The sequence below is a fragment of the Lithobates pipiens genome, unplaced genomic scaffold, assembly GCF_037356315.1.
Source record: "Lithobates pipiens isolate NorthernLeopardFrog02 unplaced genomic scaffold, aLitPip1_a1.2 Scaffold_16, whole genome shotgun sequence".
In the NCBI taxonomy this organism is placed as follows: domain Eukaryota; kingdom Metazoa; phylum Chordata; class Amphibia; order Anura; family Ranidae; genus Lithobates; species Lithobates pipiens.
The window spans coordinates 444,706,775-444,731,465 of NW_027507748.1; the positions used below are offsets into that span (position 1 = coordinate 444,706,775).

Below are 24,691 nucleotides of genomic sequence, written 5' to 3' on the forward strand. Positions count from 1 at the left end.
GTTCCGTGTCTTTCTGCAGTCTTCATTCCAGGAATGGAAAATTGGCAGGTGGATTTTTTGAGCCGCCAGCAGTTGTGCCCAGGAGAATGGGCTCTGCACCCCGACGTGTTTCGGAACATATGTCACAGGTGGGGTACTCCAGATGTAGATCTGTTTGCATCCAGGTTCAACAGGAAACTGGACAATTTTGTGTCAAGGACAAGAGATGCACTTGCTCAGGGGTCAGATGCTCTGACAGTTCCCTGGGATCAGTACAATCTGATCTATGCCTTCCCCCCGAGCCCGCTTCTGTCTCGGTTCCTGGGAAGAGTCAAGAGGGAGACAAAATCGGTCCTTTTAGTGGCCCCGGCTTGGCCCAGGCGACCGTGGTACGCAGAGATCATGAAGTTGGCAGTAGGCAGGCCATGGATCCTCCCTCTCCGGCCAGATCTGCTCTCACAGGGTCCAATTTACCATCCTGCTTTACACAGTCTGAATTTGACGGTTTGGCTGCTGAGACCCACATTCTGAGAGACCGTGGCCTTTCAGGGCCAGTCCTTTCTACTCTGGTCAATGCCAGAAAGCCGGCCTCCAGGCTTATTTATTACAAAATCTGGAGGGCATATGTTTCCTGGTGTGAACTCAGGAAATGGCATCCTAGAAAGTATGTCATTAGCAGGATCTTGGCCTTTCGCCAGTCAGGCCTAGAAATGAATTTGGCCATAAGCACTATCAAGGTGCAGATTTCGGCCTTGTCAGTGTTTTTTCAGAAGCCACTTGCATCGCATTCCCTGGTGCGGGCTTTCATCCAGGGGGCCATGCGGATAAGACCGCCAGTCAAACCTCCGGTATGCCCATGGGATCTGAATTTGGTTCTCTCGGCTTTGCAGGGGCAACCATTTGAACCTTTGCATCTGGCTTCATTAGTTCTCCTGACTAAAAAAATTGGTTTTCTTGGTAGCCATATCCACAGCTAGAAGAGTATCAGAGCTAGCAGCTCTTTCCAGCAAAGAGCCGTATCTAATTATTCATAAGGACCGGGTGGTCATGCGTCCCAACAGGTCCTTTCTACCTAAGGTGGTTTCGGGATTCCATTTGAATCAAGACGTAATCCTACCATCCTTTTTTCCGGACCCACAGTCCACAGAAGAAGAATCTTTGCACACTTTGGATGTGGTTAGGGCAATCAGTATATATCTTCAAGCAACTGCTTGGATAAGGAAAACTGATTGCTTGTTTATTTTGCCGGAAGGCCCTAGGAAGGGCCAGGCGGCATCAAAATCCACTCTCTCAAGGTGGATTAGACAGATTATTTCTCAGGCCTATAGTGTTAAAGGGAAAATCCCTCCTTTTCCAGTGAAAGCGCACTCTACTAGGGCTGTAAGTGCTTCTTGGGCAGTGCATCACCAGGCCTCCCTGGCTCAGATCTGTAAGGCTGCAACTTGGTCATCAGTCCACACATTCACTAGATTCTATCAGGTGGATGTCAGAGGGCAAGAGGATATCGCCTTCCGGCGCAGTGTACTGCAGGCTGCAGTTTAGGTCCTCCGGTCCCTGGAGGTCTATAATTATGATCTGTGTCTCCCTCCCCTCAATCTGAGCAATGCTTTGGGACATCCCACTATGTAATGAAGCTCCTGTGTCCCATGATGTATGATCAAGAAAATGGGATTTTTATATACAGCTTACCTGTAAAATCCTTTTCTTGAGAGTACATCACGGGACACAGGGCTCCCGCCCCTCTTGGGTTTTACGTGGTTTCTTATTGCTTTGCTAAAAAACTGAGGTGCCTCCCATATGGGAGGGGTTATATAGGGGAGGAATTCTCCTTAATTGGGGTTAACCAGTGTTCAATCACCAGAAGTGCCTATATAACCCACTATGTAATGAAGCTCCTGTGTCCCGTGATGTACTCTCAAGAAAAGGATTTTACAGGTAAGCTGTACATAAAAATCCCATTATCCTAGATCTTTGAAGAACCCTCAACTTGTAAAGATTTTTTCATGCATTTTCTATTGCGTCTGGTCCTGTATGGACTAACCTAGAAAAGGACTTTGCTCTCATTTCATGTCTTAACAAAGTTCTGACTGTCCCTGTTGAGGACATCACTGCATATAAAGACGCAGTACATAAAAGGCTAAAAGCCTTTTTTCAGGCCTTATTCTCCCTCCAGGTCCTGAAACTGCCATTGTGACTATATTCTTCTGCCATACATTAGCTATTTAGTCCAAATTTATGTCCTGAGATCCTAAATCTATTCTAACCGATCCCTTTGGAACTCATGGCCCTTCTCTATTGTCTTAAAGGGCTAGCGGGTATTATATGGCAAACTTCTATAATGAGCTTCTTTTTGGTACATATGTGGAGGGCCCTTTGGTTCAAATGTTGGTCTGCATAGCATCCATGCAAAAAAATGCCTCTTTCGTATGACCTATGATGGGGAATGCTTCATTGACGAATGCCTGTACAACTTGTTTATGGAAGACACCAGAGGAAAAAATTACTTTTGCAGCAGTAATAGAAGGGAAATTCTCTATCTGGGAAACACTCACAATGAGCAGGCACCCACTCCTGGGTGGATGTCTGTTGGCCTTTTCAGCCATCTTGTCCCAGAACATTTTAGACATTTGGATCCAGAAAATCGTATCCATGGGCTACAGACTGGAAATTTGATCTTTCACCCCACTTTATGTTGCTAACATCCCTGCAAAGACTGGCAGGCCTTCTTGCTGCTCTAGCACAGCTTCTCTCTCAACGAGACATAGAAAGAAAAGGAATATATAATTATATACTCATGCTATATACTATATCACTACATTGGTGCCGTGACCCAGATGTAGTGATATAGTATATAGCGTGGGTATATAATTAATTAGTAGTTATTATAATCTTCCACAAGAAACCCAATTCTGCCAGAGAGATGCACTTTATTGATTTCCAACACAGAACAAAGTCTTGCAACAGATGACACAATCCAACAGAGTATCTATGACAACGAATAACAGCCTTCAGAGTCCCATGTCTCCTAGACCCTTGCCTCCATAATTACACACCCAGACAAGACTAGCTGCCATGTTATATCCCCAACACGCTGAATGGCTGAGCAATTTGATTGGCCCTTTCCATTAAATGCTTTGATCTCCTTGTGTCTTTCAGAGTGACAGAAGATGACCCCTAGCTGTGAACAGCTGAAGTCATAAACTGCCCTAATTTGCCTTCTTGCATATTAACATCAACAAGTTTCCTTTAATATGCGCAATTAGATTAACAGATACCACCTTAATACCCTTTTGATCAACAAGTCCCCTTTAATATGTGTAATTGAGTTGGCGCAGACAGGTCACTCATAGTCAACTGAAATCTGGCCTGTTCAATCTTGTACTGTATGTGTGTGTGTATATATATATATATATATATATATATATATATATATATATATATATATATAGACCCTACAGAGATTTTGGTGAATCCTAAATCCCAAGAAATCATTGCTGTGTGTGGGTTATCCTTTGGAGTATCTGGGCCTAATCTTATGCCGTGTACACATGGTCAGACTTTCCGGAAGAAAAAGTCAGACAGAATCTTTTCATCGGATATTCCAATCGTGTGTTTGCCTCATCTGACTTAAAAAAAAAAAAAATTCAGACGGACCTAGAAATAGAACATGTTTTAAACCTTTTCGGTGGAATCAATTCCTATCGGGAAAACTGTTCATCTGTATGCTGTTCCGACAGACCAAAAACGACGCATGGGCAGCTATTGGCTACTGGCTATTGAACTTCCTTTTTCTAGTCCTGTCGTATGTGTTGTACATCACTGCTTTCTAGACAATTGGGCTTTGGTGTGATTGTGTGTAGGCAAGACCATTTCAGCGAAACTCCGTTGGAAAAACCATCAGAGTTTATTTTGACGGAAAAACTGGTCATGTGTACGCGGCATTAGACACAGTCCTGTCCAAGGTCCTGGACAAACTCTAGTCTCTCTGCTCCCACATCCAGGCTCTCCAGGAGCCATTAAACCCTCCATTTTTGCATTACAGTCTTGGACCTAATGGTGTCATCCTTTGAGGCAGTTTCATGTATACAGTATCTCACAAAAGTGAGCACACCCCTCATATTTTTGTAAATATTTTATTATATCTTTTCATGTGACAACACTGAAGAAATTACACTTTTCTACAATGTAAAGTAGTCAGTGTACAGCTTGTAGATTAGCTGTCCCCTCAAAATAACTCAATAAACAGCCATTAATGTCTAAACCGCTGGCAACAAAAGTGAGTACACGCCTAAGTGCAAATGTCCAAATTGGGCCCAATTAGACATTTTCCCTCCCTGGTGTCATGTGACTCACTGATTTTACAAGGTCTCAGGTTTGAATGGTGAGCAGGTGTGTTAAATTTGGTGTTATGGCTCTCACTCTCTCATACTGGTCACTGGAAGTTCAACATGGCACCTCATGGAAAAGATATCCAGAGGGAAATAGACAAATGAGTGCTGCCAGTATTGCTGCAGAGGTGGAAGGGGTCAGCCTGTCAGTGCTCAGACCATACAACGCACACTGCATCAAATTGGTCTGCATGGCTGTCGTCCCAGAAGGAAGCCTCTTCTAAACAAGAAAGCCTGCAAACAGTTTTCTGAAGACAAGCAGACTAAGGACATGGATTACTGGAACCATGTTCTGTGGTCTGATGAGACCAAGATAAACTTATTTGGTTCAGATGGTGTCAAACGTGTGTGGCGGCAACCAGGTGATGAGTACAAAGACAAATGTGTCTTGCCTACAGTCAAGCCTGGTGGTGGGAGTGTCATGGTCTGGAGCTGCATAAGTGCTGCCGGCACTGGGGAGCTATAGTTCATTGAGAGAACCATGAATGCCAACATGTACTGTGAGAAACTGAAGCAGAGCATGATCCCTTCCCCTCGGAGACAGGGCAGTATTCCAACATGATAATGACCCCCAAACACACCTCCAAGACGACCACTGCTTTGCTAAAAAAAAAAGCTGAGGGTAAAGATGATGGACTGGCCAAGCATGTCTGCAGATCTAAACCCTATTGAACATATTTGGGGCATCCTCAGTCGGAAGGTGGAGGAGCGCAAGATCTCTAACATCCACCAGCTCAGTGATGTCATCATGGAGGAGTGGAAGAGGACTCCAGTGACAACCTGTGAAGCTCTGGTGAACTCCTTGCCCAAGAGGGTTAAGGCAGTGCTGGGAAATAATGGTGGCCACACAAATGATTGACACTCACTTTTATTGCCAGCGGTTTAGACATTAATAGCTGTGTGTCAAGTTATTTTGAGGGGACAGCAAATTTATACTGTTAGGCCCCTTTCACACATGCGGACCGTATGTCCGTATTTCATCCATCCATTTGCGGATGAAATACGGACATACAGTACGTGCATTCCTATGGGATAGCGGGTGTCTGCGGATAAACATCCGCAGACACCCGCTATCGTCCGCCTCCGCTATTGTCCGATTCTGCAGACGGAGGAAAATCCTATTTTTCTATCCGTCTGCAGAGCGGATTGGATGAACACGGTGTAATGTTCGGGGGATCAGGTAGATCGCAGGACACAGGCTTTTCACACAGCAAAGGGTTTATTAAACTTAAATAGCTTTACAGCAGCCAAAATCAAAAGGAAAAAGGTCTGTAGTCTCACCGACTTGCAAAGTCCAGAATAGCTGTCTTTATCAAAACAGAGCTTGGTCTTGATGGCAGGTAGCTTCCCCTGCCAGGAGCCTTCCAAACAGGACACTGCTGTCCACTTCAGTTGCTGCAATCCAAAAATAAACACCATCCACCATGTCTTCTCCACTCCTCCACACCCATCTACCACTTCCTGTCTTGTTTTTTAAAGACACTTCCTTAACAGGTGGGTTAATCAATTTTTATTCCCTTAAAGAGACCACAACCCAAACAGAGGGGAAATATAGCGTCCTTCCAGGACCCAGCCGCGGCGTCCTGTACATATCCCCCCCCTGTGCCCCAACGCCAAGGAGGTGGAGGCAACAGTGGAGCTCAAACAATGGACTCGGGAGAGGGCATCTGCATTTTGATGCAGTCTCCCGGGCCTATGCTCCACTACAATTTTAAATTCCTGGAGTGCCAGGAACTACCGGGTAACCCTGGCATTAGTCCCTTTTCCCTGCTTCAGCCATGTTAAAGGGCATGGTCAGAAATCAACCTAAACTTCCTCCCCAAAAGGTAATATCTGAGGGATTCCAGAGCCCACTTAATGGCCAGACACTCTCGTTCAATTATGGCATAGTTTTTCTCCGCTGGTGTTAACTTCCTGCTGAGGAAGACTATTGGGTGTTCCTCGCCATGAATAACCTGTGACAACACCGTTCCCAATCCTACATCGGAAGCATCAGTCTGGACAACAAACTCTTTTGAAAAATTGGGTGCTACCAGGACAGGGTGTTGGCACAGCGCCGACTTGAGCTCCAAAAAAGCCTTCTCAGCGTCTGCATTCCACTCCACCATGACCGATTTCCGACCCTTAGTCAGATCGGTCAACGGAGCCGCCAACGTGGCAAAGTTGGGTACAAACCTCCTGTAGTATCCCACCATGCCCAGGAATGCACGTACCTGCTTTTTTGTGAGGGGGCGGGGCCAATTCTGTATAGCCTCTATCTTGTTGACCTGAGGTTTCACTACCCCTCTACCCACGATATAACCCAGGTATTTCACCTCCTCCATTCCCAAAGCACATTTTTCAGGGTTTATTGTAAACTCCTCCTTCCAAAGAGAGTCCAGCACTGCCTGCACTTTGGGCAAATGTGATTCCCAGTCTTTGCTAAAAATGACTATATCGTCCAAGTACACTGAGGCATACTTCCGGTGAGGTCGTAAAATCCTATCCATTGCTCTCTGGAACGTGGCTGGAGCAGTTTGCAATCCAAAAGGCATCCTTTTGTACTGAAAACTCCCCTCTGGGGTAGAAAAAGCAGTTTTCTCTCTAGCGGCATTAGTCAACGGTATTTGCCAATACCCCTTGGTAAGGTCTAACGTAGTGATATACCTGGCTGGACCTAGTCTCTCGATAAGCTCATCTACCCGGGGCATGGGGTAGGCATCAAACCGGGAAACTTCATTAAGTTTCCGGAAATCATTGCAAAATCGCAGAGTCCCATTGGGCTTCGGTACCAACACAATCGGGCTCGACCACTCACTCTGCGATTCCTCAATAATCCCTAGGTCTAACATCTTTTTAACTTCCTCTGAAACGGCCTTCCTTTGAGCCTCTGGGATGCGGTAGGGCCGGACAAAAACTTTGACTCCTGGTTCTGTGACAATAGCATGCTCTATGACACTAGTGAGCCCTGGCAAGTCTGAAAATTTTTCTTTATTTCTCTGCAAGAACTCCTTTGCCTGCTGACTTTGGGTTTTAGACAGGGTATTTGCTACTTGGACACTCTCCACCCCAACCCGAGGCTCAAGTTTTGTACTAGCCAGGGAGGTCACTGGTTCCCTGTCTGTCCAGGGCTTTAACAAGTTTACATGATATATTTGGAAGGGTTTCCTCTTGCCTGGCTGGTGGACTCTATAATTTACCTCTCCCACTTTTTCTACAACCTCAAAAGGGCCTTGCCATCTGGCCAAGAACTTACTTTCCACAGTGGGAATCAACACTGCTACTCGATCCCCCACTTGGAAGTTCCTAATTTTGGCTGCCCTATTATAGACCCGTCGTTGAGCCTCCTGGGCTTTTTGTAAATGTTCCTTAACTAGCGGCATCACAGTTCGGATCCTCTCCTGCATTTGAGAGACATATTCAAGAACACTTTTATGCTGAATTGGTTCACTTTCCCATTCTTCTTTAACAAAGTCCAGTAATCCACGAGGTCTCCGCCCATATACCAATTCAAAGGGCGAAAACCCAGTGGAGGAGCAAATAGGAGAGCTGGTAACAGGCAGTCCCAGTCTTTCCCATCCCTTTGTACCACTCTCTTGAGCATAGACTTAAGGGTCTTATTAAAACGTTCTACCAATCCATCTGTTTGGGGATGGTAGACCGATGTGCGCAGCTGTTTTATCCGGAACAGTTTGCATACATCAGCCATAACCTTCGACATAAACGGGGTGCCCTGGTCTGTGAGAATTTCCTTGGGAAAACCTGTCCGTGTAAACAACTGGAATAACTCCCGTGCAATAGCCTTAGAGGAGGTATTCCGCAGGGGTAGCGCCTCAGGATATCGAGTGGCATAGTCGAGGATCACCAGTATGTAAGAATGACCTCGAGCCGACTTTACCAAGGGACCCACTATATCCATGGCTATCCTCTCGAATGGGACCTCAATTATGGGCAGAGGGACCAACGGGCTCCGGAAATGGGTCGCCGGAGCGGTCAACTGACAGGTGGGACAAGAGGTACAGTATCTCCTTACCTCTGCTTTCAAGCCTGGCCAGTAAAACCGGTCGGCGATCCGTGCCTCCGTCTTTTCAACTCCCAGGTGTCCCCCTAAAACATCATCATGGGCTAGGTCCAGGACCTTGCGTCTATACTGTTGGGGTACCAATAATTGTTCTACCACATTTTCTCTCACTTTAGTAACCCAATAAAGCAATTCATTACATATTGAAAAATGTGGCCACCGCTCATTAGCACCTGGCTCTTGGGGCTCCCCATTTATAACTACAACCTGTTCCCGTGCTCTGGCCAAAGTGGGGTCCTGCATCTGGTCAGTACCAAATGCCCCCTGGGGAACACCCAAATCTGGCAAGTCAGGGGTAGAGGCCATTTCCTCATCCTCTTCCCCCAGCATTACCTGAAGCGGGGAAGGTTCCCCCCCCTCAGTGTTCAGGTAGGTCTGAGAACCCCACATATTGACATCCTTAACAGTATCAGCACTATTTTCATCATTATTAACCAAAGTCTTGGCGTTTTTATCAACTGGGTCCATATTATGAATATGTGGCATCTCAGGGTTATTACCCCCAACAACAGGAACAGAGGGTGAACAGCGGCGCTAGATATGGTGATAACATAAAATTATATAACAACTGGAATATAGGTATACATAAACGTTATAAACTTATCTTCCACTATTAATCAGCAAGCTTCTTACTCATATTTACATTCTCTTCGGTCTCCAGCCATCTACCTCTTTGAATCTGTGTATTTGATTGATGGGCTGGCCAGCCCATCAGATCTCTCTGTTTCTATTTCCTCTGCAATATAAGACTGGCAGGTTTTCCAGCCAATCATGGTCTGATGAAGAAGCTGTAGCTTCGAAATGCATTACCATTCCTTGCCACTGTGAATAATCACACTTCCTGTTCCTGTGAAGTCACGACCAGCTGCTTCTTGTTTCCTGCCTCCTGGTTCCCAGCATTTTCTGGATCCCTGTAAGATCACACCAGTGCCCCAGGCTGCAAAGGGAAGACATTTATGAGACTCCAGGACTGGCGATTTTCACTGCATACTGAACTCATCTAATTTAACCTGTGAGTTACTACTTGTTTTTATTAAATATATGATTTATACTGCACTCAGTCTGGCGCCCCTCTGTTCCCATTTCTAAACAGGAACAGAGGGACTAGTTTCTTCCCAGTCTCTGGACCTTTCAGACAGTTCTCCTTGTCTCCAAAGTTTTGCAAATAACGGACAGTCACGTCCTATGATAACGTCATGTACCAAGTTCTTTACCACCCCCACCTCTTGAGTACCAGTGCCACATGCTGTGGAGATGGACACCGAGATGAGAGGGTACTCTCTAGTGTCCCCATGAATGCACACAACCCGCAAAATTTTGCTTACCGGACCGATCTTCCCAATTACTCTAGGGTGAACCAGGGTTACCATGCTTCCAGAGTCCAGCAAAGCCTGTGCAGGGTGGTTGTTCACTTGGACTTCACACTCAAACTTCCCCTCTCCAAGGTCAAGATGTGTTGTACACGCTTTATGGGCATAAAAAGACCCCCTCCGAAGAACCCCGCATTCCATGGGTTCTTCCTGCAATGGGCAGAGGGCCCGGGTATGGCCCCAGGCATGACATCGCCAACATTGTACCTCCCCTCCTCTCCGATCAGGAACAGGTCGCTGAGGGGGTAACGGGTGTGACTCTTGGCCTTCCGGGGTGTTGGTTCCAGGGCTCCTGGGGACATCCTTTCGAAGGGCGGCAGTTGGTCGGAAAGGCCTTGGCAGACTGGGCCCTTGACGCTTGGCGGGGCCAAGCAGATCCTCCACCACTGTATATCGTTCCACCATCTCGACAAGGTGGTTCACGGTTTTGGGGTCTCCATGGCTGACCCACCGTTGAAGGTCATCTGGCAGTGACCTTAAGTATCGGTCCAGCACGACCCGCTCCACAATTTGGGGGCCAGACAGCACTTCGGGCTGCAGCCATTTTTTTACAAGTTGCACCAGGTCATGCATTTGAGATCGCGGTGGCCGGTTTGAACGATACTTCCATTGGTGCACTCGTTGGGCCCGAACAGCCGTAGTCACTCCCAACCGAGCCAGTATTTCTGCCTTTAGTTTTTGATAATCTTTAGCATGTTCTGGTGGTAGGTCAAAATAGGCTTTTTGAGGATCTCCGGTGAGGAAAGGAGCAATTAAGCCGGCCCACTGGTCCTGGGGCCACCCTTCTCTCTCTGCCGTCCTCTCAAATGTTGCCAGAAACGCCTCTACGTCATCACTCAGGGACAACTTCTGCAAGAAATGGCTTGCCCTTATGGTCACCTGGTTGCCAGGGGCAACGGCCACTTGTTCACGGCCCTGAAAAAGCTGCTGTACTGCTTCTTTTAAGGCAGTTATCTGAGCCTGCATCACCCCTTGTTGGGTCGCTTGCTGGGCTGCTAACTGGGCCACCAACAGGCGAGTATTTTCTTGCTGCAGAGCCAGCGCCTCATTGTAGTGCGTTTTTTGTACCTCCAGCTGGGTTGCTAAGCGCTGATTAGCTTCCTCATGGCGAGTCTGCGCTTGCATATTAGCCAAGGACAGCTGTTTAATTAGCTCCTCCATTGTTTCAGCTTTCAACAGTTGTGCAGCTTTAACCCAGGACATAAATTCACTGTACTGTCCCTTTAAATGTCAGTTCAAATCCAATGCAAAAAAAAAAATAGCAAGAAAACCGCCTGTTACTTTGTCCTACCCACATTCGAGCACCACTTGTAATGTTCGGGGGATCAGGTAGATCGCAGGACACAGGCTTTTCACACAGCAAAGGGTTTATTAAACTTAAATAGCTTTACAGCAGCCAAAATCAAAAGGAAAAAGGTCTGTAGTCTCACCGACTTGCAAAGTCCAGAATAGCTGTCTTTATCTAAACAGAGCTTGGTCTTGATGGCAGGTAGCTTCCCCTGCCAGGAGCCTTCCAAACAGGACACTGCTGTCCACTTCAGTTGCTGCAATCCAAAAATAAACACCATCCACCATGTCTTCTCCACTCCTCCACACCCATCTACCACTTCCTGTCTTGTTTTTTAAAGACACTTCCTTAACAGGAAGGTTAATCAATTTTTATTCCCTTAAAGAGACCACAACCCAAACAGAGGGGAAATATAGCGTCCTTCCAGGACCCAGCCACGGCGTCCTGTACAACGGACAGACGGTCCGTGCTCATCCGATCCCCCATAGAGGAGAGCGGAGAGCTGACAAGGCGATCCCTGCGCAGTGTGCAGAGACCGCCCTGTCCGCCGCCGGCTCAGCAGGGACAACGGAGCAATCTCCGCTGAGCAAGCGGATCATTACTGATCCATCCCTTGTGAAAGGGGTCTTATACAAGCTGTACACACAGTACTTTACATTGTAGCAAAGTGTAATTTCTTCAGTGTTGTCACATTAAAAGATATAATAAAACATTTACAAACATGTGAGGGGTGTACTCACTTTTGTGAGACACTGTACCTAATTTCAATCCAGACCATTTCAACTCTACATTCTGGCAGTGTCGGGCTCTGGATCATCTCATACACCTGACCAGCAGAATTAGGCTTGCCCTGGAGTGGAGGATCACAAGATTGGTGCTGGAATTAGGAAAATGTGTCCTCCCAATGGTTTGGAAGGTGCTCGCGATGGATTCCAGCCTATCAAGCTGGGGGAGAGTCCTAAGTACACTCTCAGTAAAACCTTAAAGTGGTTCTAAAGGCAGAAGGTTTTCTATCCTAATGCATTCTATGCATTAAGATAAAAAAAAAACTTCTGTGTGCAGCTGCCCTTCTAATAATCAACTGAGCCCCATCTCAATCCATCGATGTTGCCGGCTGTCTCTCCTTCATTGGCTGAGACAGTAGCGGGCACCATTGGCTCCCGTTGCTGTTCGTCAAAGTCAGTGAGCCAATAAGCACAGAGCAGGCAAGTATAACATGTTTGTTATTTTTAAACAAACAAAAAAAACAAGACTTTAATATCACTTTAACTCGTGCTAAACAAGGACAAGGATGTTTTGAGACCCTGGGCTTCTTTTCTTCCCAACATGGATTCTTCCTTTTCCCTAACCAGGACATTTTTTTCTGCAATCTCTCTGTCCTGCTCCTAAACATCCTAAGGATATTTTGCTCAGTTGTCTGCATGTGTTTAAATTTCATGCTCAGTTACAGCAGCTTCTGGCAGTCCAACTCTCTGTCATTCCGGAAGGTATGTAGGGTACAGCCTACTACGTATTCCAGTATTGCTAAATTGATTAGACAGCTCGTCATTCAAACTTATGACCTAGAAGACTAGGTCCCACTTTCTTGGTTAAAGTGCATTCCACTAGACTGTTTAGTGCATGGGTTTTTCAGCAACAAACACGTGTTTCTCGGATTTGCAAGACTGCCACTTGATCTTCTGTTTACACATTCGTTAAATTTTCAGGCCTGCTGCGGTCACCTCTGTTAACCTGTTTGTTTTTGTGGGCCTGTTAGCCTTTCTTTGCTCAGTTGCCCACCTCTAAAGATAAAATTTTTGACTGCATGTAAAATCATTTTCTTGGAGTACATTACTTGACACAGGTCCCTCCCCTCTGTTCTTATGATCCACTCCTGTCGTTGCTTGCTAACAAAAATGAGGGTTGCCCATAATGGGAGGTAATGTTGCCACCTCATCCCTTTAGACCCGAACACCTTTAAATTACACAGGTTCTGAGGCTAATTCAATGCAGATAAGGCACCAAGTGAGTTTAATTACCACCTTAATCAGACACAGAACCTGTGTAATTAATATGCATTCGGGTTTAAAGTGATGATGTGGCAACCCTAATGGGAGGGGTTATGCGGGAAAGTCTTTACAGCTTTGTTTTGCCAGTGTTCTAGCTCCTGAAGGCAGCAGCATGACTTAAAACGGAGTTCCGCCCAAAAGTGGAACTTCCACTTTAAGGACTCCTGACCCCCTGACATGCCACATGGGGGGGGGGGGGGGGGCTAGTTTTGGCATGTACCCGGCTTCCACTTACGCTCGGTGCGGCGTGGCGCCACGAGCAGAAGTTCTCCTCTCCCCCTCCCTCCAATCTTCTGGGGCACATTATAGGTCCCAGAATATTGCCCGCCCATTCGGGACTCACAGCATGACATGCACAGTGCACACCCAGCTGTGAAGCTGCAAGCTGTCACAGCCGGGTGCCCACACTTGCAATGCCACCACCATGGAGAGGGAGAGAAGTGAGGCTTCGGGCGGCCATATCGCTGGACTGTGGGACAGGTGAGTGTGTGTTTATTAAAAGCCAGCAGATACATTTTTTGTAGCTGCTGACTGTTAATAAACACAGAAATGTCTGTAACTCCTCTTTAATGTACCTGAATCTTGTGCTCTATAATGTACTCCAAGGAATTTACATTAAGTCAAAAATCCTGTTTTTTGCCAGTTATTGAATGTGCTATTTTGAAATAGATTGGTTGCCAGGGAATTTGCTGCCAAAAAAAAAAATCACCCTCAATTCAGTTACACTATTGTTTATTAATTTTTGTGTGTAAAATCTGGTTTGATTTACAATGTAATAAGTTTCACATTTTATACAGCTTTTCAAAACAGAGAACAGAAATAAGAAATATAGGATACCATAGAATGGTCTTATTATAGGTTTGGGACAAAGAAATGATTTGGAGGTGGATGATCCCACCAAAACTTCTTAGGGTAAATGAGAAACAAGGGAGGGAAATTAGTAGGAAAAGGGATATAGGTAGGATAGATAGGAAATAAATATTTACAGCAGACACATTTCCCCCTACAGTGCTAGAAGGGTTTGGTCTTGGGAAGAAACCTAGAGCGCTAGAGCTGCCAGTTGCACAGGATTTTATCCATTTTGCCAGTCAATTTTTCTTCAATCTTTTTGTGCCACAAGACCAAATTAATTCTTGACTTAGTTTAGCCAGGGAGAGGGTAGGTGATTTCCAGGCCTTAGCGATTGTATGCTTATCTGCTGTCAGAATGTGGAGAAATAGTTTGAATTTCTTTTTGGAAAGACCTAGAGGTTTAAGATTTAAGCGAGCACGTTGCGCTAAGAAGAGATTTGAGGAGTGTAATAGTTCAGAGTGCATCTGAAACACTTCCTCTCAAAATTTCCGTGTTGCTGGGCAGGCCCACCATTTGTAGAGAAGGTTCCCTTTTGTCTGCACCAACTAAAGTACTGTGGTTGAGACCCCTCCTTACAGAAGTGACTATCACAAATATGATCCAAGTGCTAAAAAAAAAAACTTTCAGAAGCAGATTTCACTACTATAATTCTATAATAGGAAAGTCTTTTTGCGGAAAGTATGTGGACCAAAGTACACAAAGCAGCTACAATTACCACCAAAGTTCATGCACATTTCTTCTGTGATAAATTAGATGACATTTCTAAATACGCTATTTGTTTTGTGTGTGATATATACTGTATATATGTACATGTAAATATTTATTTATACATATTTTGTTTTTCATCATCAGCATATTACCTCAGAGCAGTCCTACAAATCTCAGTTAAGCAACATAACCAAATCAGGAGCAAGGATGGAGGAAGAGCTGCGGCAGGTCAAAGCAGAAAAGGCTTCAGCCCTCAGTGACCTGGCCACTACACGGGAGCTTTGTGTTAAATTAGATTCTGGGAAAGAGTTGATAAATCGTCAGCTCCATGCCAAAACCCAAGATGCAGAGAGGGTATGTTAACTTGTAGAATATAAATTGAAATATGTGCGGGCAAGACACAGGTTCCTGTTAAGGCCAACGTTTTGGATATATAAGCAATGGTCCTAGTGAAAGCAACCTCTGTTTCAATAGTTTGAAGTCATATGCAATCTGTGGTAGTTAAAGGCTTTAGTAGGAAGTAATGGACATACAAGTATTGAATGCAGTTGAAAAAATAAAATAAAAAGCCCTATTATCACCCTAAACTAAAAATACATTATATACATTCTCCCAGCATTGCCACGTGTCTATAAAAAGTCCTCTAACCTACAGAATTGGAGATATTTGATATGTTCATCATTCTATTTTAATGCATCCAATTGATCTTGATAGCTATCCACTGTAGACAAAAGAAGACAACAAAATGGCTTTTTGTTGGTTTCCTCTATGGGGTTTTCAGACAGAAAGTCAGCTGTATGTCTGGAAAAATATTGCTTTCCACTATGCCTTTTTGGTTCCAATGGTTTCAGACTTTTTTAGGTTACATTCCTATGATTGCTGCTTATAAATTCAAGTAGAAATCCTATTATTTTTATGTGGCTGGTTTATATATAAGCACCACATAGCACATTTAAAAAAAATAATACATGCAGCATTTCTGTGTTTTAACATGCATTACGCATGAAAAAACAAAACAATAAGAACATACGCAAGTAAATATGCTTTTCTACATGTTAATAGGTGTACATATTTTGTTTTTGAGAACTGACAATTGTTATTGTTATTCATTTTTCAAGATAAAACAAAGAAGGTACAAAACATTCAGATTGGCAAAAGACAAAAAGTGGCAGTATACAGATTATAAAATAAAGAAGCAAGGATAGGGTAATTGGACCACAAAACAGGATAAAAAATATATATATTATCGCCTAACAAAGTGGTGGCATAATAAGTGCAACAAACTGGCTTCCAGCAGAAGAAAAAAAAATTACATTAGCTCAACTAGATCCTGTATGTGCTAAGGTGTGCAACTAGATGTCAAAAGGCACTATACTAAACACAAAGAAAAGATAGAAGAGTGCAAGAGGGAGAAAGGAAAAAGGAAGAGGATGTTAATGTAGAGCAGGGGTAGACAACCTCGGCCCTCCAGATGTTTTGAAAGTCCCATGAGACCGTACAAGACCCTAACAATCACAGGCATGACTCCTAGAGGCAGAGGCATGATGTGATTTTTAGTTTCACCACAGCTGGAGGGCTGAGATTGCCTACCCCTGTGATGTAGAGTATCCACCTGTGTCAGAGCTCTACCCAAATCGGAAGCCACCATCCATGCACACTATGACACAGCCAGGAATATATCAGACTGGAAGAGCTTCTAAAACAGGAGTAATGAATTAAAATTCAAGGAGGTCCGATCGCCAAAATTTTCTTTGGGCCGAGGTCCGAATCTCAAGTCTGTGCTATGACTCAGAAAATATTGTAGTAACTGTATCTCTATCAAAAACATGAGAAATATACAATTTCCTTAGCATTTCAACAATATTTATTGTCAAGTTAAATCTGGTGTCCCCATTACAGTGCCCCTTTACATCAGGTGTCCCCATCACAATGCCCCTTTACATCAGGTGTCCCCATCACAGTGCCCCTTTACATCAGGTGTCCCCATTACAGTGCCCCTTTACATCAGGTGTCCCCATTACAGTGCCCCTTTATATCAGGTGTCCCCATCACAGTGCCCCTTTACATCAGGTGTCCCCATCACAGTGCCCCTTTACATCAGGTGCCCCCATCACAGTGCGTCTTTAAATCGGGTGCCCCATCACAGTGCCCCTTTACATCAGGTGCCCCCATCACAGTGCCCCTTTACATCAGGTGTCCCCATCACAGTGCCCCTTTACATCAGGTGTCCCCATCACAGTGCCCCTTTACATCAGGTGTCCCCATCACAGTGCCCCTTTACATCAGTTGCCCCCATCACAGTGCCCCTTTACATCAGGCATTCCTGTCAGAGTGTCCCCTTACATCAGATGTCCCCATCAGAGTCTCCCTTAACATAAACTGTGCACATCAGGGTGCCCCTTAACATAAAATAAGGGTCATGCTGATGGGCACATTTTATATTAAGGGGCACTCTGATGGACACAACAAAACGCGCCCCTTAACTTAAAATTTGCCCATCAGAGTGCCCCTTTTAATATAAAATGTACCCATCAGTGTTGCTCTTAAAATAAAATATGCCCATTAGCGTGCCCCTTAACATGAAATAAGGGTCACACTGATGGCCGCCTATTATGTTAGGAGGCTCTCTGATGGACACATTTTATTTTAAGGGGCATGCTGATAGGTATATTATTAATATGCACAATGCTGGGCTTTTTTTGTAAGGAGCACATGGGTATATTTTTTATGTGCACACTGATAGGCATGTTTTGTTAAGGTGCCCCTTAACAAAATATGCCCATCGGTGTGCACAATAAAAATATACCTATCAGCGTGCCCCTTAACATAAAATAAGGGTCACGCTGATGGGCACCTTTTATGTTAAGGGGTACTCCGATGGACAAATTTTATTTTGCGGGCCACGCTGATGGGTATATTTTATATGTGCACATCGATGGGCATATTTTGTAGGGCACATTTTGTTGTGCCCATCAGCGTGCCCCTTAACAAAATATGCCCATTGATGTGCACATTAAAAATATACCCATCATATTAATAATATACCTATCAGTGTGCCCCTTAAAATATGCCCAACAGTGTGCACAATAAAAACAAATGAATTATCCATAATGTGCCCACATACCTTTACTACAGGAGTGAGGGCACAACTGAAACTGCCTGGCAAGGAGAGCCAGGACAAAATATGCCTACAACATACACAAGCCAATTATCCTTTCTAGAAAAATATAAGCATGTACAATATATATATAGATATACCTATATATATATATATATATATATATATATATATATATATATATATATATACATGCAATAAGTAAACTAGACAAGTTACTCAACTTAGGGGTCAAGATGTAATGTCCATCATTCTTTTCCCAGAGTCCAATGCAAAACGTCTTCAAAGTTCTCGAGCTTCCAACACACATGTCTTACCTCTTCGTCCTTCCATACACACTTCTTTGTCTCTCCACATGCTTGCTTCAAAATCTAATCTCCTACCCCACCTTTTTGCTGCATACGTCCTCTCTACCCATCCAACTTGTACATTTACATATCAATGGAGAGAGCCTTAGCTTGTAACAATACATGGCTTTAAAATCGAATTCCATATTATTGTAATAAAGTGACTATAGCCATGGCAACACAGAAACCCAGGAGGAAGGCTTTAGGATTGAAAGGGACCCAGGGTTCAAGGATGGAGTAGCGTGGGGAGCAGACCATCTGCCAGTAAAGGACAATTATTGGGCAGGACCAATAGATGTGGTACAAGTTGCCTGGGTCTTGCTTGCATCACCAGCAATGGCGATCAGCAGAGGGATATATAAAGTGGAGCAGGTCTGGGGTTTGGTATCAATGATAGAGACTTTATACTGATTTTCCTTGTACAAGGTGCAGCCAGAGCTCTTGGATGCTTGTGACCAAATAAGTTGCCACGTTTTTGAAGACAGCCCCTCCCCCAAGGCCTACTCCCACTTTTGCATATAGGCATGCAGAGGCACGGACGATGTAAGGTCGGTAATGAGAATTGTATAAATGCAGAGGATCATGCCCTTAGAGGTTTGGCCTTCAAAACATTTTTTCTCAAACTCTGTCAAATCAGAAAATTGGAGATTGGTCGTTAAAGATTGAGCATAATTTTGTATTTGTAGATAACTAAAGAAGGCCTGCCTGGGTAGGGTGTAAACATCATGTAAATCCTAGAAGGTCCGCAATATTCTACTTCTAACATCCACCAACTGGCCAAAATAAAACAAGGCCTTTTCCATCCATGGTCAAACTATGTGGGACATTAAGCGTAAACAGAAAGGAAGTTTCTAGAGAAATATCGGTGGAAAGTAGGTAGAGCAGCTTGGCACACTGCGAAAGCATATGCAGGAGCAATATAGGTCAAGAGGGGCATTATTACTCCACAACATAAAGTTTGCCGTAGTTTCTCAACCTCTGTCCAGCGATTGTAAGCATGGCGGGTATACCAAGAGGCAAGAGAGCGTAGCTGGTTTGCCAAGTAATATGTTTGAGAATGCAAGGCTGCCTTGGCGCTGGGGAGCGTAGAAAATGGACTTGGGCATACATATTTTTAAGAGAAGATTGTTTATTTTATTAACTGGTCTATGAAAATTATGTAATATGTTAACAATTAAGGTTATCTACAAAATAAGGATCCACGTTTATATTTTGTATGGGCACTTCAATTGACAGCATCTGATAGTATGTAGTCACTGTTCGGCCAACAATTGTTCACTCAAAGTCCACCCAAACAGGAATCACCCGAAATTAGAGATGTGTATAACCAGCTAAGTCTACATTATTACTTCAAAGTCTATTGTTTTCAGTTAGTAGTAAGAAAATATGCCCTTGTGTACAATCTATATACAGATATATAAAGCTATAAAAGCAATAAAAGTCCCAGATCTGGAATAAGAATGTAACAAGCAAAGTCAAAACTATTGATCTGCATGCATGTTCCAGGTCAGTGACTCAAATATATTGAAGCCTTCAGACCAGTATAGCATAATTTATACCAAACACCTAGAGTTTTTAGAGGGGCAGGTCAGCTGTGGTAGCCTACTTAATGCTCTGATTACAGGTTCCTTTGTTGAATTGACACACATTACTCCAGGCATACAACTAAATACGTGGTTGAAATACATATGGAAACATTCTTGTTACACAACTCTGTCACATACGACATCCAGGTATAGGACTTAATTTTGCTTAATTGCAATTAAACACCAAGATTCTGGTCCTGCACTTTCCCTGTCCTATGCTTGGACAATGATGGAGATAGGCACACTCGAAAGTGTACAACAGAGCCCTGATTGGTGCAGGGTGGTGCCCTGCCCTATTCAAGTCTGAATGCAGCTTTACATAAGGCTATAAGAATCTAAAGATATAAACATATCCAGGTATGTAAAAACATTTTTAAATGAAAGCAAAAGTAAGCTAGATGGGACTTTGCCATAGGTTGGTCTCCCTGGCTCATATATCTAATATCTAACAAATATAACGCCTTCCAGGTGTATCAAAACAAAAGGTATGCAAAGTCTTATGCCACGTACACAAGGTCAAATTGTCCGAAAACAAATGTTGGATGTGAGCATGTTGGCTGAAAGTCCGACCATGTGTATGCTCCATCAAACATTTGTTGTCGGACTTTCCACCAACAAATGTTGGCTAGCAGGTTCTCAAATTTTCCGCCAACAAAACTTTGTTGTCGGACTTTCCGATCGCGTGTACACAAGTCTGTCGCATAAAAGTTCACGCATGCTCGGAATCAAGGACGAGCCGGAAGTGCTCGGTCTTGTAAAACTAGCGTCTGTGATGGAGATATCACGTACGTCTTGTACATCACTGCTTTCATACTTATTGGCCAACCTTTGTGTGACTGTGTGTATGCAAGACAAGTTGGAGCCAACATCCTTTGAACAAAAATCCATGGTTTTGTTGTTGGAAAGTCCGATCGTGTGTACGGGACATTACTGTTTGATTTCCTTGAGCAGCAGCTACAAACTGAAAGGGTAAGGTCACACTTTGCCGCTGGGTGCATTGAATCAACAGATGTACATTAATGCACTTTTTTTGATGTCTTAACGTGTGCTGCATTTTTTCAGATCATTGAAAATTTAAGGGCTGGCAGTGTACTTCAAAGTGCTTGAAAACAGACCTGCACCTTTTCTGTCAGAGTGCTGCACTGAATATTTTTGTGTTGCAGTTTGCTGCAGTGCATATCCGTTCAGAATGAATGAATTTCCATTGTACAAACTCAAGTAGCATTCACTTGGGTTGACATTAATCTGCTTGTAACCACCACATACGTAGTTTGAACTGAGCCTATGACATTGGAAACCGTATGTTTTAAAAAAATATATACCTCAAATATATTTAGCTAATACAATTAGCTTTAAAGTGGAACTCAAAAAATATATAAAGGACTTAGAATCCAGACTTACATCTTCATCCTCAATCTGTTTCCTAAGAGAAATTATACGCCCTCAAGAGCATAGACATAGGCAAGGTTGAAAAAGCCCTTCAAAGATTGCGTCAGCTATACTATGATAAGGGCAATAAAGCCCAAACCCTATTACCATGTAAACCTTGAGAACAAACTCATGCCTTGGCCCATCGGGACCCTTCATTCTCACCCCGACCATATTGCCCAATTATTTCGTGATTACTTTTTGGATCTCTACAATAACGCCTCCATACCTCACTTACCAACCCAAGAAAGTTTCACTGATCATGTGCTAGCTTACCCCACATGCAGAGGAGTGGCCACCTTACCAGCGGAAGCTTTAAAGTCTCTCAACTCTCTGATAACTGCAGAGGAGATTTCCAAGACTTTGAAGCTCCTGCCAAATAGCAATGCCCCAACGGTCTTCCTTACGAATATAACACGACTTTTCTAACCAGCCTACATCCACATATGAGTTGTTTTTTTAACGGATTCATGTGCAGGGATGAAATTCCGCAAGACATGCAGACTTCTCATCTAACGCTCATCATACCCAAGCCTGACAAACCACACATTGTGTGAGAATTATAGACCTATAGCTTTATTGAATTCAGATTTGAAAATTTTTACAAAACTACTATCCCTCCATTTAAATGATGTCCTCCCCTCCTTGATCCATAAAGATCAGGTGGGTTTTGTTCCAGGACATCAGGCAGGAGATAATACCAGAAGAGTCTTCAATTTAATAGATATCATTAACAGGCAAAGCACTGAAGCGCTGTTGCTCAGTTTAGATGCTGAGAAAGCCTCCGATAGGCTCAGCTGGCCTTTTATGTTTTCAACCCTTGAATATCTGGTAGAGGTCGACCGATATATCGGCCGGCCGATATATCGGCCGATATTTGCCGTTTTTTAAATAATCGGCATCGGCCGATTGTGCTGCTAAAAAGCCGATTCTACAGCGGGACTTTGAAATGACTTCTGTAAGAAGTCAGCGTAAGTTGCCTGAGTCGTCATAGCAACACTTTCCTCCTCTCTGGGCAGGCTGACAAGAAAAGAACTAAATGATACAATGTTTACACTTGAATGAATGAAGTCATCTCTGTGTGTAGAAGTTCTCAGTTTAACCATTTAAAGACTAAATCTTTTCTGACACTTGTTGCTTACAAGTAAAAATCCTGTATTTTCTGCCAGAAAATCACTTAGACCCCCCACAAATTATATATATTTTTTTTAGCAGAGATCCTAGGGAATAAAATAGCGGTTGTTGCAATATTTTATGTCACACGGCATTTGCACAGAGGTCTTTCAAATGCATTTTTTTGGGAAAAAAATACACCATTTAAAAAATAAAAATAAAATAAAAACAGTAAAGTTAGCCCATTTTTTTTTTTTTTTGTCCAAAAGTTTTGACTACCCGTTTTTATTTAATATATAGTTTTTTTTTTTTTTTTTTTTATCTAGATCATACATACAAGTAAACTGATTGGAGGTTTGTTTTGTTTAATAAATGTTTAAGTGTAAGAAATTTTCTGTATCACTTATGAAAACTGCTTTCACACTGGAGCGGGCAGGCGTTGATGGTAAAACGCAAGTTTTAGCGTCTCTTTACCATCATTTTAGCGGTGCTATTTGGCTGCTAGTGGGGCACATATAACCCAGCTAGCGGCCAAGGAAGAGGTTAAATGCGCCCATGAAGCACCGCTGCCAAATCGCATTGCATGCGCTTCGGCAGTGGTGCCCATTCATATCAATGGGCAGGAGTGGTGGAGGAGCGGTATACACCACTCCAAATGTGCTGCTTGCAGGACTTTTTTTTTAAGATCCTGCCAGCGCATCGCCTCAGTGTGAAAGCACTCTGTCTTTCACACAGACTGCAGGGGAGCCATTTTGCAGGCACTTTACAGGCGCTATTTTTAGCCCAAAAGCGCCTTAAAAAACGCCCCAGTGGGAAAGGTGTGTTAGATCAAGGGGGATTAAAAATAAATAAATAAAATAAAATCGGCCTAACATATCGGCCCAAAAAAATCGGCATCATATATCGGCTATCGGCCGCCATGATTTCTAAATATCGGCATCGGCCAGAGAAAAACCCATATCGGTCGACCTCTAATATCTGGGCTTTCGGGGGCCGTTCCTCTGGGCCATTAGACATCTATATGCAACTCCATGCGCTTCTATCAAAACACCTTTTGCAGCATCTCCCTCTTTTCCAATCTTCAATGGGACTAGACAAGAATGTCCACTTTCTCCATTGCTTTTTTGCCTTGTGTATTAAACCCCTGGTGGCCCAGAACCGACAGAACCCCAACATTAGTGGTATAATGCTTAGGGGACGTGAGTTTAAAGTTTCATTATTTGCTGATGTAATTCTCCTAACCCTACGCAACCACGCATGACCCTTCCTAATTGCCATGAACTCTTGGAGGAATTTGGGTCCTTATCGGGATATAAGGTAAACTCAGCTAAATCGGAAGCCCTTCCAATCAATATGCTTTCCTTTAAAAGTGTATTGTCTCTCTGAAAATTTTACCTATACGTGGAAATCCCATGTCATTAAGTATTTGGCAGTGTACCTTACTTCCTGATACGAATCCCTATATGATGCAAATTTCAGACCTCTATTTGCATCTATCCAGTCTCTTTTGTCTAAATGGAGACACTATCCAATTTCTTGGTTTGGACGCATTGCCTCGGTCAAAATTACCATATTATCTAAAACAACCCTCAAATTTTCCACTCGCCTAATGAGATGTGGAAAATGAGGTCTGGCAAGGAGCTGGGCTGCCTGGGAGCAAGGGCACCGCAGTCGGGGAGGGGGGGGGGGCGGGGGAATGGGAGCCAGTCTCCCAGAGAGAGTGTGGAGGAACAGAGAGGGCGGCGAATCATTATAGCAGAAGAGTGGAGGAAGAGAGCCGGCTTGATCACAGAGCGGGGTTTGCACGGTGTAACGGCTTTCATTATAATTGCAATCCATGCGCCGTCACACACAACCCCGCCCTCCTGGCCCCGCACCTGTGACAGACAGAATGCTGGTCCAATGCCAGGCAGCATTCCTCCACGCTCTCTACCGCTATAATGATGCGGCCGCCCCCTCTGCACAGGTGAGGCTGCAATGATGGATACTGGTGAGGCTGCATGATGTACACAGGTGAGGCTGCATGATGAACACAGGTGAGGCTGTACTGGTGAGGCTGCAATGATGTACATGGGTGAGGCTGCAATAATGGACACAGGTGAGACTGCATGATGGACACAGATGAGGCTGCACTGGTGAGGCTGCATGATGGACACAGGTGAGGCTGCAATGATGGACACAGGTGAGGCTGCACTGGTGAGGTTGCACTGGTGAGGCTACATGATAAACACAGGTGAGGCTGCAATGATGGACACAGGTGAGGCTGCAATGATGGACACGGGTGAGGCTGTGTTAGTGGACACTGGTCACGCTGCGTTGATGAGCACGGGTGAGGCTGCATCGATGGGCACAGGTGATAAAGTTGTTAATATTTATTCGTGTAACTTAATTCTGCATAAAACATTT

At 44.0% G+C, this 24,691-nt stretch overlaps 1 protein-coding gene across 2 annotated transcripts in view; it reads left to right on the forward strand.

Annotated features, from left to right (window-relative positions):
* Nucleotides 1–24,691, forward strand: part of TSGA10 (testis specific 10) — a 180,961-nt gene that overhangs the window by 93,666 nt on the left and 62,604 nt on the right. For both annotated transcript variants that reach the window (XM_077482743.1, XM_077482744.1), the window contains exon 16: nucleotides 14,838–15,047. In XM_077482743.1, coding sequence (XP_077338869.1) covers nucleotides 14,838–15,047 — 210 coding nt within the window. The remainder of the gene's footprint in view (nucleotides 1–14,837; nucleotides 15,048–24,691) is intronic.